This window comes from Acipenser ruthenus, unplaced genomic scaffold, assembly GCF_902713425.1.
Source record: "Acipenser ruthenus unplaced genomic scaffold, fAciRut3.2 maternal haplotype, whole genome shotgun sequence".
NCBI lineage: Eukaryota > Metazoa > Chordata > Actinopteri > Acipenseriformes > Acipenseridae > Acipenser > Acipenser ruthenus.
In genome coordinates, this window is record NW_026708923.1 from 1 (window position 1) to 15,000 (window position 15,000).

General features: G+C 50.9%; 3 protein-coding genes across 3 annotated transcripts in view; 2 read left to right on the plus strand and 1 right to left on the minus strand.

The window, feature by feature from the left end:
• Positions 1 to 334: 334 nt before the first annotated feature.
• On the plus strand, positions 335 to 3,273 carry LOC131736764 (transcription intermediary factor 1-beta-like; the record flags this gene model as incomplete). The annotated part of the gene is made up of 6 exons (XM_059021966.1): positions 335 to 449; positions 1,021 to 1,137; positions 1,608 to 1,722; positions 2,021 to 2,167; positions 2,599 to 2,716; positions 2,943 to 3,273. Coding segments are annotated over 6 exons (830 nt in total), but the record flags the coding sequence as incomplete, so codon positions are not given.
• A 34-nt stretch (positions 3,274 to 3,307) lies between these two features.
• On the plus strand, positions 3,308 to 11,597 carry LOC131736762 (transcription intermediary factor 1-beta-like). Its single transcript, XM_059021964.1, has 10 exons — positions 3,308 to 3,754; positions 4,360 to 4,755; positions 5,649 to 5,685; positions 6,168 to 6,192; positions 7,578 to 7,716; positions 8,491 to 8,780; positions 9,069 to 9,171; positions 9,594 to 9,671; positions 9,884 to 10,018; positions 10,772 to 11,597. Exons 2-10 carry the CDS (start codon positions 4,675 to 4,677, stop codon positions 10,982 to 10,984), a joined length of 1,101 nt encoding a protein of 366 aa, XP_058877947.1. The 5' UTR covers positions 3,308 to 3,754; positions 4,360 to 4,674; the 3' UTR covers positions 10,985 to 11,597.
• A 2,742-nt stretch (positions 11,598 to 14,339) lies between these two features.
• Positions 14,340 to 15,000, minus strand: part of zbtb45 (zinc finger and BTB domain containing 45) — a 5,690-nt gene continuing 5,029 nt past the window's right edge. Inside the window, 1 exon segment of the mRNA XM_059021965.1 lies at positions 14,340 to 15,000. This exon segment is cut by the window's right edge and continues 1,289 nt beyond it. The gene's annotated coding sequence lies outside the window, so the exon portion shown is untranslated.

A 15,000-nucleotide genomic window follows, 5' to 3' on the forward strand; every position in this document is an offset into this window, starting at 1 on the left:
AATAGCAGTACAGTAGAATTTCATGTTGGATTTTGAAATGTCAAATTTTTCAATTTATTGATGAACTCTCTCCTCTCTCCTCTCTCCTCTCCTCTCTCTCCTCTCTCTCTCCCCTCTCTCCTCTCTCCTCTCTCTCCCCTCTCTCCTCCTCTCTCTCCTCTCTCTCTCCCCTCTCTCCTCTCTCTCTCTCTCTCCTCTCTCCTCTCTCTCTCTCTCTCCCTCTCTCCTCTCTCTCTCTCCTCTCTCTCCCTCTCTCTCTCTCCTCTCTCCTCTCCCCCCTCTCTCCCCCTCTCTCCTCTCCTCTCTCTCTCTCCCCCCCCCCCTCCTCTCTCAGGGTTCGAGCGTGTGTTCTGTTCTGCTCACAGACAGGAGCTCTTGCAGCTGTACTGCATCACCTGTGATGTTCTGACCTGCAGAGACTGCCAGCTGCACTTCCACAAGGACCACCGGTCAGTACAGCACCCTGCCTGACCACACCTCTCTGTGCTTTACAATGCTTCCCTATGCTTTACCAGACCTCTCTGTGCTTTACAATGCTTCCCTATGCTTTACCAGACCTCTCTGTGCTTTACAATGCTTCCCTATGCTTTACCAGACCTCTCTGTGCTTTACAATGCTTCCCTATGCTTTACCAGACCTCTCTGTGCTTTACAATGCTTCCCTATGCTTTACCAGACCTCTCTGTGCTTTACAATGCTTCCCTATGCTTTACCAGACCTCTCTGTGCTTTACAATGCTTCCCTATGCTTTACCAGACCTCTCTGTGCTTTACAATGCTTCCCTATGCTTTACCAGACCTCTCTGTGCTTTACAATGCTTCCCTATGCTTTACCAGACCTCTCTGTGCTTTACAATGCTTCCCTATGCTTTACCAGACCTCTCTGTGCTTTACAATGCTTCCCTATGCTTTACCAGACCTCTCTGTGCTTTACAATGCTTCCCAAGGCTTACCAGACCACAGTGTCACTGATAATGAGGGACAGTTGGGAGCCGCTGTCCTCTGACTCCATGTTGTTTCAGGCACCAGTTCATGGAGGATGCGATCCCCTCGCAGCGCCTCCTGCTGGAGACTCTGATTATGCAGCTGCAGGAGAGAACGTCGGGGGTCACAAAGACGGTGCGCTGCGTCCGAAACAAGTGAGGAGATCCTTCCTTTCCGGGACAGAGATTCACAGAGTCGGCTGAGATGCAGCGTGGGCTCGTTGACGCTCCAGCTAGTGCTGTAACGAGTCACAGCAGTCAAGAACTACAGCTCCCAGCATCCTTCACCATTGCTGCCGGTGCAGAGGCATGCTGGGAGCTGTAGTTCTGGAATGAAGACTGCACAGTTCCCATGTGGATTTCTTAGTCCTGATAGTTTCGTTAGTAGCTGTTACTCAGTTGCTTGGGTATGAAGAACCGCAGCTCCCATGAACCCTCCCTGTTGCTGCGGTGCAGAGGCATGCTGGGAGCTGTAGTTATTCATCTCTGATTAGAGTCCAGTCTAGTTAGGGTTCGGAGCCTCCTGGTTTAATCGCTGTCACCTCTTCCTCCTCCCTCTCTCTCTCTCCCTCCTCTCTCTCTCTCTCTCTCCCTCCTCTCTCTCTCTCTCTCTGTGTGTGTCTCAGGGCCCGGGACCTGATGGAGATGGAGAGGCGGGTTCGAGTGGAAATCAAGATGGCTGTTCAGCAGCTTATCAAAGAGCTGAGCAAGAGGGGCGGCGTCCTGATTCAGGAGGTGCAGGTAACTGAGGGGGGTGTTGTCTCTCCTCTTTCCTCTCTCTCTCTCCTCTCTCTCTCCTCTCTCTCCTCCCTCTCCTCTCCTCTCCTCTCTCTCTCTCCTCTCCTCTCCTCCCTTCTCTCTCCTCTCTCTCCTCCTCTCTCTCCTTTCTCCTCTCTCCTCGCTCTCCTCTCTCCTCCCCTCTCTCTCCTCCCCTCTCCTCCCTCTCTCTCTGTGTTGATAGAAGTGCGCTGAGATGCAGTGTGTGTGTGATTGATTTAAAACCCCGTCTCTCTCTCTCTCTCTCTCTCTCTCTCAATAGAAGTGCACGCAGATTCATCAGCAGACTCTGCAGCAGCAGCACAGTGGTTTGGTGAAGCTACAGACCCAGCAGGAGCACGTCCTGAGGTTCGGAGCCTGGGCCCTGAACAAGGATAACAGCACAGCCTTGCTGCTCTGCAGGAGGACTGTGAGTGAGAGAGAGAGGGGGAGGGAGGGAGGGGTCACACAGTCAGAAGAGCAGGGGGGTCACACAGTCAGAGGAGCGCAGGGGGGGGTCACACAGTCAGGGGAGCTCAGGGGGGGGTCACACAGTCAGGGGAGCTCAGAGGGGGGTCACACAGTCAGGGGAGCTCAGGGGGGGGGGGTCACACAGGGGAGCTCGGGGGGGTCACACAGGGGAGCTCAGGGGGGGTCACACAGTCAGGGGAGCTCAGAGGGGGTCACACAGTCAGGGGAGCTCGGGGGGGGTCACACAGTCAGGGGAGCGCAGGGGGGGTCACACAGTTCATTCAGTAGGGTGGTGATGCAGATCGTGTTTTGTCCCGAGCTGTGGATAGTTTACTCGTTGGGTAATTTGGGATATTGAAGGCTGAAACCGGTCTGCCCCCCCCCCCTCAGATCTTCTCCCAGTTCCAGCGCGCTCTGGAGACAGCGGTCAGTGACGAGGACAGCGCTGCGCTGGACATCAGATTCCACTGGGACGCCCGAGCGTGGACCAACAGGATAGCTCAGTTTGGTGAGAGACGCCCTGTCCCGCGTTCACTCCCCCCTTCTCGTCCGCTTCAGTCCTGTCGTGAAAGATCTCCTTCCATCAGCAGTGCCTTGTTGTTAAACTCCCAGTGAAACCCGGAGCGGATCACACTGCTGTGCAGCGGGAGTCTCATTCCCAGCCCTGCTTGCTGAAGCGCGTTGCTTGAATTCTGACCCTTTTTAATAATCTTTCTCTCTTGTCTTTTCCGCAGGGAGGCTGTCGTCTGACTGCTCTCCTCCATCCCAAAAAAGACCTCTCAAATTCCACTACCTGCAGCCACCCCCCTCTCCCCTCAGGGCCCACGCCCCCTGGCAAAGAGACCCCACCCACTTCCATAGCCACTCCTCCTCCACAGGGGGGGCAGGTTCCGCTCCCTCCCCCCCCTCCTCTTCAGATCTGCAGCGACTCCACAGCCGGCCTACCTGTTAGCTTGGGGCACCTCGACCGAACTGCTCCCCCTGCTGGGCAAAACAAGGGCAGCGGTCTCTCCAAGGCCCCGCCCCCTCCTGCCGCTGCGCCGGCCCCCGCCCCCTCCTGTCGCTGCGCCGGCCCCCGCCCCCTCCTGTCGCTGCGCAGGCCCCGCCCCCTCCTGTCGCTGCGCCGGCCCCGCCCCCTCCTGTCACTGCGCCGGCCCCGCCCCCTCCTGTCGCTGCGCAGGCCCCGCCCCCTCCTGTCGCTGCGCCGGCCCCGCCCCCTCCTGTCGCTGCGCCGGCCCCGCCCCCTCCTGTCGCTGCGCCGGCCCCGCCCCCTCCTGTCAGCGCGCAGGCCCCGCCCCCTCCTGTCGCTGCGCCGGCCCCGCCCCCTCCTGTCGCTGCGCAGGCCCCGCCCCCTCCTGTCACTGCGCCGGCCCCGCCCCCTCCTGTCAGCGCGCAGGCCCCGCCCCCTCCTGTCGCTGCGCCGGCCCCGCCCCCTCCTGTCACTGCGCAGGCCCCGCCCCTTCCTGTCAACGCAGTCAGATCTTACCTGGTGCAGAACAGCCCAGCGCTGCAGCAGCAGAGGCAGCAGTACCTGGTGTTACAACAGGTAGGGGGTGTGTGTGTGTGTGTGTGTGTGTGTGTGTGTGTGTGTGTGTGTGTGTGTGTGTGTGTGTGTGTGTCTGCCTGTGTGTGTGTCTGTCTGTCTGGGTCTGCCTGTGTGTATGTCTGGGTCTCTGTGTGTCTGGGTCTGTGTGTGTGTCTGTCTGTCTGTCTGTCTGTGTGTGTGTGTGTCTGGGTTTGTGTGTGTGTCTCTGTGTGGGTCTGGGTCTCTCTTTCTCTGTGTGTGTGTAAATTATTCTTATTATTATTATTATTTATTTCTTAGCAGATGCCCTTATCCAGGGCGACTTACAATTGTTACAAGATATCACATTATTTTTACATACAATTACCCATTTATACAGTTGGGTTTTTACTGGAGCAATCTAGGTAAAGTACCTTGCTCAAGGGTACAGCAGCAGTGTCCCCCACCTGGGATTGAACCCACGACCCTCCGGTCAAGAGTCCAGAGCCCTGACCACTACTCCACACTGCTGCCCTTTACCTAATCTTTAATGATCTCTGACTTTCAGAATGTGTTGGGCTGCCTCCACTCAGAACCGTCTCTCTCTCCTCTCTCCTCTCTCTTCTCTCTCTCTCACCCGTCCCCAGCTTCCAGCCCTGCAGACCTACACCGTGCAGCAGGGGGTTGTGGGTAACGGAACCTTCCGCACCTACTTCCAGCTGGTACCCCAGGCGACCCCCGCAGCCCCCCCGAACCCCGCCTCCAGCAGCCCTCTGCAGCAGCTCCGCACTTTGGTGACGACGAACCAGCCTCCCAGGAGGCAGGGGGCGCCGGAGAGCCAGCAGTGGAGCCGAGGGCTGCCCACCACCTTCAAAGAGATCCTAACAGGGGGACCTAGCTGCTCCGACACGCCTCGGAACACACCCCCGACAGCCAATCCGGTTCAGCCGCCCGCGGCAACGATGACGCCTTCCGGGAGCCCCGCCCCCAGCGGCAAGGCTGCAGCCAATCGGGCAGCGGCAGAGACTCAAGGTTCTATAGAGGTGTGGCTTTGATCAAACAGCTTTTACTGTGTTCTAGTTCAGTTGATTTTTTTCAAAAAAAAATTTTGGTCTCTAAAGATGCAAGTTTAAAATGAGGCAAGTTTTTAATATTGCTGAGGGAGTTCATTCTATATAGAGGGGGTGGAATTCAATATGTTAACAAGGGAACATTATTCAGCAGCTTTCATTGGACTCTATGAAGCTGAGGGAGTTCATTCTATATAGAGGGGGTGGAATTCAATATGTTAACAAGGGAACATTATTCAGCAGCTTTCATTGGACTCTATGAAGCTGAGGGAGTTCATTCTATATAGAGGGTGTGGAATTCAATATGTTAACAAGGGAACATTATTCAGCAGCTTTCACTGGACTCTATGAAGCTGAGGGAGTTCATTCTATATAGAGGGGGTGGAATTCAATATGTTAACAAGGGAACATTATTCAGCAGCTTTCATTGGACTCTATGAAGCTGAGGGAGTTCATTCTATATAGAGGGGGTGGAATTCAATATGTTAACAAGGGAACATTATTCAGCAGCTTTCATTGGACTCTATGAAGCTGAGGGAGTTCATTCTATATAGAGGGGGTGGAATTCAATATGTTAACAAGGGAACATTATTCAGCAGCTTTCATTGGACTCTATGAAGCTGAGGGAGTTCATTCTATATAGAGGGGGTGGAATTCAATATGTTAACAAGGGAACATTATTCAGCAGCTTTCATTGGACTCTATGAAGCTGAGGGAGTTCATTCTATATAGAGGGGGTGGAATTCAATAGGTTAACAAGGGAACATTATTCAGCAGCTTTCTGTTTGATGAAAGCTACAGAGAGGAAGTAGTGTTTGATTGGATAATCGAGGCACCGCCCTCTGTTAATATGTTCTCTTCTGCAGGCCCCACCCCCTGACTCGAGGACAGAAGCTGATGCAGGTAGAGGCTGTAACTCTATCCCTAACCCCAGCCATTACCCCAACCCCCTACCCTAGCCATTACCCCAACCCCCTACCCTAGCCATTACCCCAACCCCCACCCCAGCCATTACCCCAACACCCCCCTAGCCATTACCCCAACCCCCCACCCCAGCCATTACCCCAACCCCCCCTAGCCATTACCCCAACCCCCTACCCTAGTCATTACCCCAACCCCCACCCCAGCCATTACCCCAACACCCCCCTAGTCATTACCCCAACCCCCACCCCAGCCATTACCCCAACCCCCTACCCTAGCCATTACCCCAACCCCCACCCTAGCCATTGTCCAGCCGCTGCTCCTGTACAGGTGTGCTGTTTCCATGGCTGTGCTCCTGTAGAGGTGTGCTGTTTCCATGGCTACGCTCCTGTACAGGTGTGCTGTTTCCATGGCTACGGTTAGCATTGCTTGCCTCATTCATTTTCTTTCCTCTCTTGTTTCAGGCTTCAGCGACGGAGTCATTAACAGGTATGTGAGAGGATTCGGGCCCTCGCTCGAGTTCACGTTTCTGATCGCTTCGTTTCCATGGCTACGCGGGCGTCGATTTTAACCGCTAGGTTTTCATCTCCTAGATTTTTCGTTTTCAGGAAAGATAAGTGATCTGTCGCGGCTGTCCTGCAGAAGTTACACAGAATCAATAGGATTTCTGTGTCTTCCTGTATTTTCACTCTGTATTTCAGCAGCCAGTTTGTCAGCGCTGACTCTGTGTTTAGTTTGGTTTGGGTGTCGTGTCTCTTCTCTCCAGTAGAGGGTGTAGTTTTTCTCCAGTGTGTTTTTGGCGCTGGCTCTGTGTTTAGTTTGGTTTGGGTGTCGTGTCTCTTCTCTCCAGTAGAGGGTGTAGTTTTTCTCCAGTGTGTTTTTGGCGCTGACTCTGTGTTTAGTTTGGTTTGGGTGTCGTGTCTCTTCTCTCCAGTAGAGGGTGTAGTTTTTCTCCAGTGTGTTTTTGGCGCTGACTCTGTGTTTAGTTTGGGTGTCGTGTCTCTTCTCTCCAGTAGAGGGTGTAGTTTTTCTCCAGTGTGTTTTTGGCGCTGACTCTGTGTTTAGTTTGGTGTGGGTGTCGTGTCTCTTCTCTCCAGTAGAGGGTGTAGTTTTTCTCCAGTGTGTTTTTGGCGCTGGCTCTGTGTTTAGTTTGGTTTGGGTGTCGTGTCTCTTCTCTCCAGTAGAGGGTGTAGTTTTTCTCCAGTGTGTTTTTGGCGCTGACTCTGTGTTTAGTTTGGTTTGGGTGTCGTGTCTCTTCTCTCCAGTAGAGGGTGTAGTTTTTCTCCAGTGTGTTTTTGGCGCTGACTCTGTGTTTAGTTTGGTTCGGGTGTCGTGTCTCTTCTCTCCAGTAGAGGGTGTAGTTTTTCTCCAGTGTGTTTTTGGTGCTGGCTCTGTGTTTAGTTTGGTTTGGGTGTCGTGTCTCTTCTCTCCAGTAGAGGGTGTAGTTTTTCTCCAGTGTGTTTTTGGCGCTGACTCTGTGTTTAGTTTGGTGTGGGTGTCGTGTCTCTTCTCTCCAGTAGAGGGTGTAGTTTTTCTCCAGTGTGTTTTTGGCGCTGACTCTGTGTTTAGTTTGGTGTGGGTGTCGTGTCTCTTCTCTCCAGTAGAGGGTGTAGTTTTTCTCCAGTGTGTTTTTGGTGCTGACTCTGTGTTTAGTTTGGTTTGGGTGTCGTGTCTCTTCTCTCCAGTAGAGGGTGTAGTTTTTCTCCAGTGTGTTTTTGGTGCTGACTCTGTGTTTAGTTTGGTTTGGGTGTCGTGTCTCTTCTCTCCAGTAGAGGGTGTAGTTTTTCCTGCAGTGTTTTTTTGTCCGTGTCTGGTGTGCTCTCCACTCCCAGGCGGCATGGTTTGCTGAATTCTGCTCTCTCTGTCTGTGTCAGGAAGGTTCCTGTGGTCCGGCTGACCCGGCTGGTTCTGGACTGGAAGCCCGGTTGCAAGCCGCCCCGTTTCAGAGTCCTGTCCGGGGGGAACGGGCGCAGCGATGCGCTGGTGCAGCTTCAGCATGGGAGCGTCACACGGGTACTGTGTGTGTGTGTGTGTGTGTGTGTGTGTGTGTGTGTGTCCCTGTGTGTGTGTGTCCCTCTGTGTTTGTGTGTGTGTGTGTCCCCCTCTGTGTGTGTGTCCCTGTGTGTGTGAGTCCCTCTGTGTGTGTGTGTGTGAGTCCCTCTGTGTTTGTGTGTGTGTGTGTCCCTCTGTGTATGTGTTACTAAAAATATAATCCAATTAGTTACAAAAAAGTAATTGTTATAGTTACAAGCTACTCAAAAATGCAATCAGATTGCAGTAATTCTCCCTCTCTCTCTCCTCTCCTCTCTCTCCTCTCTCTCCTCTCTCCTCTCTCCTCTCTCTCCTCTCCCCCTCTCTGCTCTCCCCCTCTCTCCTCTCTCTCTCCTCTCTCTCCTCTCTCTCCTCTCTCTCTCTCTCTCTCCTCTCTCTCCTCTCTCCTCTCTCTCCTCTCTCTCCTCTCTCTCCTCTCTCTCCTCTCTCTCTCTCCTCTCCTCTCTCCTCTCTCCTCTCTCCTCTCCTCTCTCCTCTCTCTTCTCTCCTCTCTCTCCTCTCTCTCTCCTCTCTCTCTCCTCTCTCTCCTCTCCTCTCTCCTCTCTCTCTCTCTCTCCTCTCTCTCTCTCTCCTCTCTCCTCTCTCCTCTCTCTCCTTTCTCCTGTCTCTCCTCTCTCGCCCCTCTCCTCCCCTCTCTCCTCTCTCCTCTCCCCTCTCCTCTCCTCTCTCTCTCCTCTCTCCTCTCTCCTCTTTCTCTCTCCTCTCCTCTCTCCTCTCCCATTCTCTCGCTCTCAGACCAGCCCCTGTGTGTCCTTCCCTGACTCCACGTCACCCCCTTCAGACTGCGAGGGGGAGTGCAGCAGCAGCAGCCCCTCCAGCAGCAGCGTTCCTGCAGCCAGCTCCCTGCAGCGCCCCGGCGCGGCCTCGGAGCCCCGGCCCGGGAGGGGGAGGGAGGAGCGCCCCCGAGTGGAGGGGAGCATGCACTGCACCTCGTGTCGAACCCGGGGCCAGCTGGCGCTGTGCTGCGAGTGCGGGAGGGGGTTCCACGCGCAGTGCCACGTGCCCCCTCTGCTGCGCCTCCTGAGGTGTGTGTGTGTGTGTGTGTGTGTGTGTGTGTGTGTGTGTGTGTGTGTGCGCGTGTGTGTGGGTGTGTGTCTCAGGGTGGGTGTGTGTGTGTTTGTCTCTCAGGGTGTGTGTCTCTCTCTCTCTCTCCTCTCTCTCTCTCTCTCTCTTCTCTCTCTCTCTCTCTCTGTATTCATGCTCCTGTCTGTTCTGTGCAGTCTCTCTCTCTCTCTCTCCTCTCTCTCTCTCTCTCTCTCTCTCTCTCTCTCTCTCTCTCTCTCTCTATTCAAGCTCCTGTCTGTTCTCTGCAGTGCTCAGTGGAAGTGTATGCTGTGTCGTGATTTCTCAGAGGAGTACAAATACGAGTTCTCTCCCAAATCAGAGACGCCCGGCCTCAGCTTACTGGACCAGAAGGTGAGTGTCTGTCTGTCTGTCCGTCTCTGTCTGTCTCTGTCTGTCTGTCTCGGTGTCTGTCTGTCTCTGTCTGTCTGTCTGTCTGTCTCTGTGTGTCTGTCTGTCTGTCTGTCTGTCTGTCTGTCTGTCTGTCTGTCTGTCTGTCTCTGTGTCTGTCTCTGTCTCTGTCTGTCTGTCTGTCTGTCTGTTTGAGTAACAGCATGTTGAGGACAGAAAGCTGCTCCCAGCTTGATCAGCCCCCAGTGTGTCTCGCTAACAAGCTCAGGTGTGTCTGATTATTAAACTCCCAGTGAAACCAGGACTGGATCACACTGCTGTGCAGCGGGAGTCTGATTCCCAGCCCTGCGAGGCGGAGAGATGTCCTCCAGGCAGGCATGAAGCACTCTGTGTTGAGAGCTAACGAAATCCTCTCCCTTCCACAGAAATGTTCGCACCTGCTGTTGACTCTGTACTGTCACAAAGCCAGCCCCAGCCTCTACAAACCCCCCAGCCCGGTCTCGGTGAGTCTGCCTGCCTTCATCACCCTCCTCCTCCTCCGTCACAAACCCAGCTTCTGATTCATATTGAGCGTGCAGTGTTGAAAGAAACACATATTTGAGTGTGCAGTGTTGAAAGAAACACATATATTTGGGCAAACGTGGATTTATCATTAGAAAAATATCCAGTACTGCCCTGGATTTAAAAATGATTCTTTCTTTTTCTTTCTTTCTAGGACTTGGGTAGCTACGTTGACCTCACTCTGATTCGGGGCCGCTTGCTCAGAAAGCTCTCCCCCTCGTACTGCAGGCCAGAGGACTTTGTGGCTGATATCTGGCTGCTTCTCTCCAACGTCCTGAAACACTCCCAGGTAGAGAGTGAATTCAATAACTAACGACTAGAAGTCTTTCTCAGCGTCTTCAGTGTGAATTCAATGACTAACGACTAGAAGTCTTTCTCAGGGTCTTCAGTGTGAATTCAGTGACTAACGACTAGAAGTCTTTCTCAGGGTCTTCAGTGTGAATTCAATGACTAACGACTAGAAGTCTTTCTCAGGGTCTTCAGTGTGAATTCAATGGCTAACGACTAGAAGTCTTTCTCAGGGTCTTCAGTGTGAATTCAATGACTAACGACTAGAAGTCTTTCTCAGGGTCTTCAGAGTGAATTCAATGACTAACGACTAGAAGTCTTTCTCAGGGTCTTCAGAGTGAATTCAATGACTAACGACTAGAAGTCTTTCTCAGGGTCTTCAGAGTGAATTCAATGACTAATGACTAGAAGTCTTTCTCAGGGTCTTCAGTGTGAATTCAATGACTGACGACTAGAAGTCTTTCTCAGGGTCTTCAGAGTGAATTCAATGACTAACGACTAGAAGTCTTTCTCAGGGTCTTCAGTGTGAATTCAATGACGAACGACTAGAAGTCTTTCTCAGGGTCTTCAGAGTGAATTCAATGACTAATGACTAGAAGTCTTTCTCAGGGTCTTCAGTGTGAATTCAATGACGAACGACTAGAAGTCTTTCTCAGGGTCTTCAGAGTGAATTCAATGACTAATGACTAGAAGTCTTTCTCAGGGTCTTCAGTGTGAATTCAGTGATTCAAAGCGTTTTGTTTTTTTTTTCCAGAAATCCAGAGTCACGCGGACGGTGGCGGTCCTGCGATCCTCGTTTCCCGAGAAGCTCCGAGACACTTTCGGAGACGCTCTGGATCCCAGGTATCTGGAGCCGGAGATCTGCTTATCGATTTCGAGGAAGCGAGGGAACGGGGAAACGTCCTGCTTGGATAACGAGGAATCACAAAGCAAGAGAATCCGTCCGGAGCTCTCGGAAAAGACTTGAAGGAAAACCACCACCTGGAAGAGTCGGGATTCTGACATCCCGAAGAATCGTCTCTTTTTTTTTTTGTATTTTTTATTTTATAAGACATTAAGATACACCGCACCCCTTTAGTTAAAAATAAAACCCACTTTATAAACTGAAGTGAAGCAAGACAACCGTTCTCTCTCACTCTCTCTCTCCCTTTTCCTCTCTCCTCTCCTCTATCATCTCTCCTTTTCCCCTCTTTCCCTCCCTCCCTTTTCCTCTCCTTTCTCCTCTCCCTCCTCTTTTCCCTTCTCTCCTCTATCCTCTTTTCCTCTCCTCTCTTCCCTTCTGTCTCCCTCTTTTCCTCTCCTCTCTTCCTCTCCTCTCTTCCTTTCTCTGTCTCCCTCTTTTCCTCTCCTCTATCATCTCTCCTTTTCCCCTCTCTCCCTCCCTCCCTTTTCCTCTCCTTTCTCCTCCCTCCTTTCCCTTCTCTCCTCTCCTCTTTTCCTCTCTCTCTCTCAGTAATCTGGGAAACGCAATGACACTTAAAAAAAAAACAAAAACACACAAACACAGTCTTCAGGTGCTTTCATTCTATTTGAATTGTTTGTTGATTTTATTATCTTGAATAAAATGTAGTGTTCGGTTACAGCGGCTTAGAACGCATCACTGTCCAAATAATGAGGGGACCCTAATCTGTGCTGCACAGGAGAGTGAATCTACACTGTGGGGACGTGGGGACCCTAATCTGTGCTGCACAGGAGAGTGAATCTACAGTGTGGGGACCCTAATCTGTGCTGCCCAGGAGAGTGAATCTACAGTGTGGGGACGTGGGGACCCTAATCTGTGCTGCACAGGAGAGTGAATCTACAGTGTGGGGACGTGGGGACCCTAATCTGTGCTGCACAGGAGAGTGAATCTACAGTGTGGGGACCCTAATCTGTGCTGCCCAGGAGAGTGAATCTACAGTGTGGGGATGTGGGGACCCTAATCTGTGCTGCACAGGAGAGTGAATCTACACTGTGGGGACGTGGGGACCCTAATCTGTGCTGCACAGAGTGAATCTACAGTGTGGGGACGTGGGGACCCTAATCTGTGCTGCACAGGAGAGTGAATCTACAGTGTGGGGACCCTAATCTGTGCTGCACAGGAGAGTGAATCTACAGTGTGGGGATGTGGGGACCCTAATCTGTGCTGCACAGGAGAGTGAATCTACAGTGTGGGGACGTGGGGACCCTAATCTGTGCTGCACAGGAGAGTGAATCTACAGTGTGGGGATGTGGGGACCCTAATCTGTGCTGCACAGGAGAGTGAATCTACAGTGTGGGGATGAGGGGACCCTAATCTGTGCTGCACAGAGTGAATCTACAGTGTGGGGATGTGGGGACCCTAATCTATGCTGCACAGGGAGAGTGAATCTACAGTGTGGGGATGAGGGGACCCTAATCTGTGCTGCACAGAGTGAATCTACAGTGTGGGGATGTGGGGACCCTAATCTATGCTGCACAGGGAGAGTGAATCTACAGTGTGGGGGTGCGGTGACACTGTATATTATAAAGACATTTCAGAGGGCTGGATCTCATCGATATCAGGGTCTAGCGCTGTATATTATAAAGACATTTCAGAGGGCTGGATCGCATCAATATCAGGGTCTAGCGCTGTATATTATAAAGACATTTCAGAGGGCTGGATCTCATCAATATCAGGGTCTAGCGCTGTATATTATAAAGACATTTCAGAGGGCTGGATCGCATCAATATCAGGGTCTAGTGCTGTATATTATAAAGACATTTCAGAGGGCTGGATCCCATCAATATCAGGGTCTAGCGCTGTATATTATAAAGACATTTCAGAGGACTGGATCGCATCAATATCAGGGTCTAGCGCTGTATATTATAAAGACATTTCAGAGGGCTGGATCGCATCAATATCAGGGTCTAGCGCTGTATATTATAAAGACATTTCAGAGGGCTGGATCGCATCGATATCAGGGTCTAGCGCTGTATATTATAAAGACATTTCAGAGGGCTGGATCGCATCGATATCAGGGTCTAGCGCTGTATATTATAAAGACATTTCAGAGGGCTGGATCGCATCAATATCAGGGTCTAGTGCTGTATATTATAAAGACATTTCAGAGGGCTGGATCGCATCAATATCAGGGTCTAGTGCTGTATATTATAAAGACATTTCAGAGGGCTGGATCGCATCACTATCAGGGTCTAGCGCTGTATATTATAAAGACATTTCAGAGGGCTGGATCGCATCGATATCAGGGTCTAGCGCTGTATATTATAAAGACATTTCAGAGGGCTGGATCGCATCGATATCAGGGTCTAGCGCTGTATATTATAAAGACATTTCAGAGGGCTGGATCGCATCACTATCAGGGTCTAGCGCTGTATATTATAAAGACATTTCAGAGGGCTGGATCGCATCGATATCAGGGTCTAGTGCTGTATATTATAAAGACATTTCAGAGGGCTGGATCGCATCGATATCAGGGTCTAGCGGTGTATATTATAAAGACATTTCAGAGGGCTGGATCGCATCGATATCAGGGTCTAGCGCTGTATATTATAAAGACATTTCAGAGGGCTGGATCACATCAATATCAGGGTCTAGCGCTGTATATTATAAAGACATTTCAGAGGGCTGGATCGCATCGATATCAGGGTCTAGCGCTGTATATTATAAAGACATTTCAGAGGGCTGGATCGCATCGATATCAGGGTCTAGCGCTGTATATTATAAAGACATTTCAGAGGGCTGGATCGCATCACTATCAGGGTCTAGCGCTGTATATTATAAAGACATTTCAGAGGGCTGGATCGCATCGATATCAGGGTCTAGCGCTGTATATTATAAAGACATTTCAGAGGGCTGGATCGCATCGATATCAGGGTCTAGCGCTGTATATTATAAAGACATTTCAGAGGGCTGGATCGCATCGATATCAGGGTCTAGCGCTGTATATTATAAAGACATTTCAGAGGGCTGGATCGCATCGATATCAGGGTCTAGCGCTGTATATTATAAAGACATTTCAGAGGGCTGGATCGCATCGATATCAGAGTCTAGCGCTGTATATTATAAAGACATTTCAGAGGGCTGGATCGCATCAATATCAGGGTCTAGCGCTGTATATTATAAAGACATTTCAGAGGGCTGGATCTCATCGATATCAGGGTCTAGCGCTGTATATTATAAAGACATTTCAGAGGGCTGGATCGCATCGATATCAGGGTCTAGCGCTGTATATTATAAAGACATTTCAGAGGGCTGGATCGCATCGATATCAGGGTCTAGCGCTGTATATTATAAAGACATTTCAGAGGGCTGGATCGCATCGATATCAGGGTCTGCTGGATATTAAATCACATTGCACAGATTTTCTTAATATACAAACACTTTATTGTACAGCAGTAAGCAACACACACACAACAGTGAAACAGAACAGGCTGAAACTGAACTAGCAATATTCAACTGAAGAGACAGGCTGGCTTCAGACAGAGAGAACATGCAGCTGTGTAGAAACATCACAAGCACACAGAATTCAGTTTTCCATTGCTTCCCGATTCTGAACTGAAACCTGGGTTTAAAAAGAATCGGAAATCTTTCAAATATCAAGTTTAATACAAAGAAGCTCTTTTGCTGTTTTTGGTCCCTGTGATACACGACGAATATGAAGACGAGTCGATTTTTATACAAACACAGTCGACACTGCCCTTGTAAGAGTTCACCCTGGTTTGGAAAATGCTTCAGCAGACCTCTCTGTGCTTTACAATGCTTCCCTATGCTTTACCAGACCTCTCTGTGCTTTACAATGCTTCCCTATGCTTCACCAGACCTCTCTGTGCTTTACAATGCTTCCCTATGCTTTACCAGACCTCTCTGTGCTTTACAATGCTTCCCTATGCTTTACCAGACCTCTCTGTGCTTTACAATGCTTCCCTATGCTTTACCAGACCTCTCTGTGCTTTACAATGCTTCCCTATGCTTCACCAGACCTCTCTGTGCTTTACAATGCTTCCCTATGCTTTACCAGACCT

Bases quoted from the DNA above. Each gene is read 5' to 3' on its own strand.
- LOC131736762 (XM_059021964.1), top strand. From the start codon at position 4,675: ATGACGCCTTCCGGGAGCCCCGCCCCCAGCGGCAAGGCTGCAGCCAAT. The intron at 4,756-5,648 runs GTGTGGCTTTGA...TCTCTTCTGCAG, and splicing joins AGACTCAAGGTTCTATAGAG to GCCCCACCCCCTGACTCGAG. The intron at 5,686-6,167 runs GTAGAGGCTGTA...CTCTTGTTTCAG, and splicing joins GAGGACAGAAGCTGATGCAG to GCTTCAGCGACGGAGTCATT.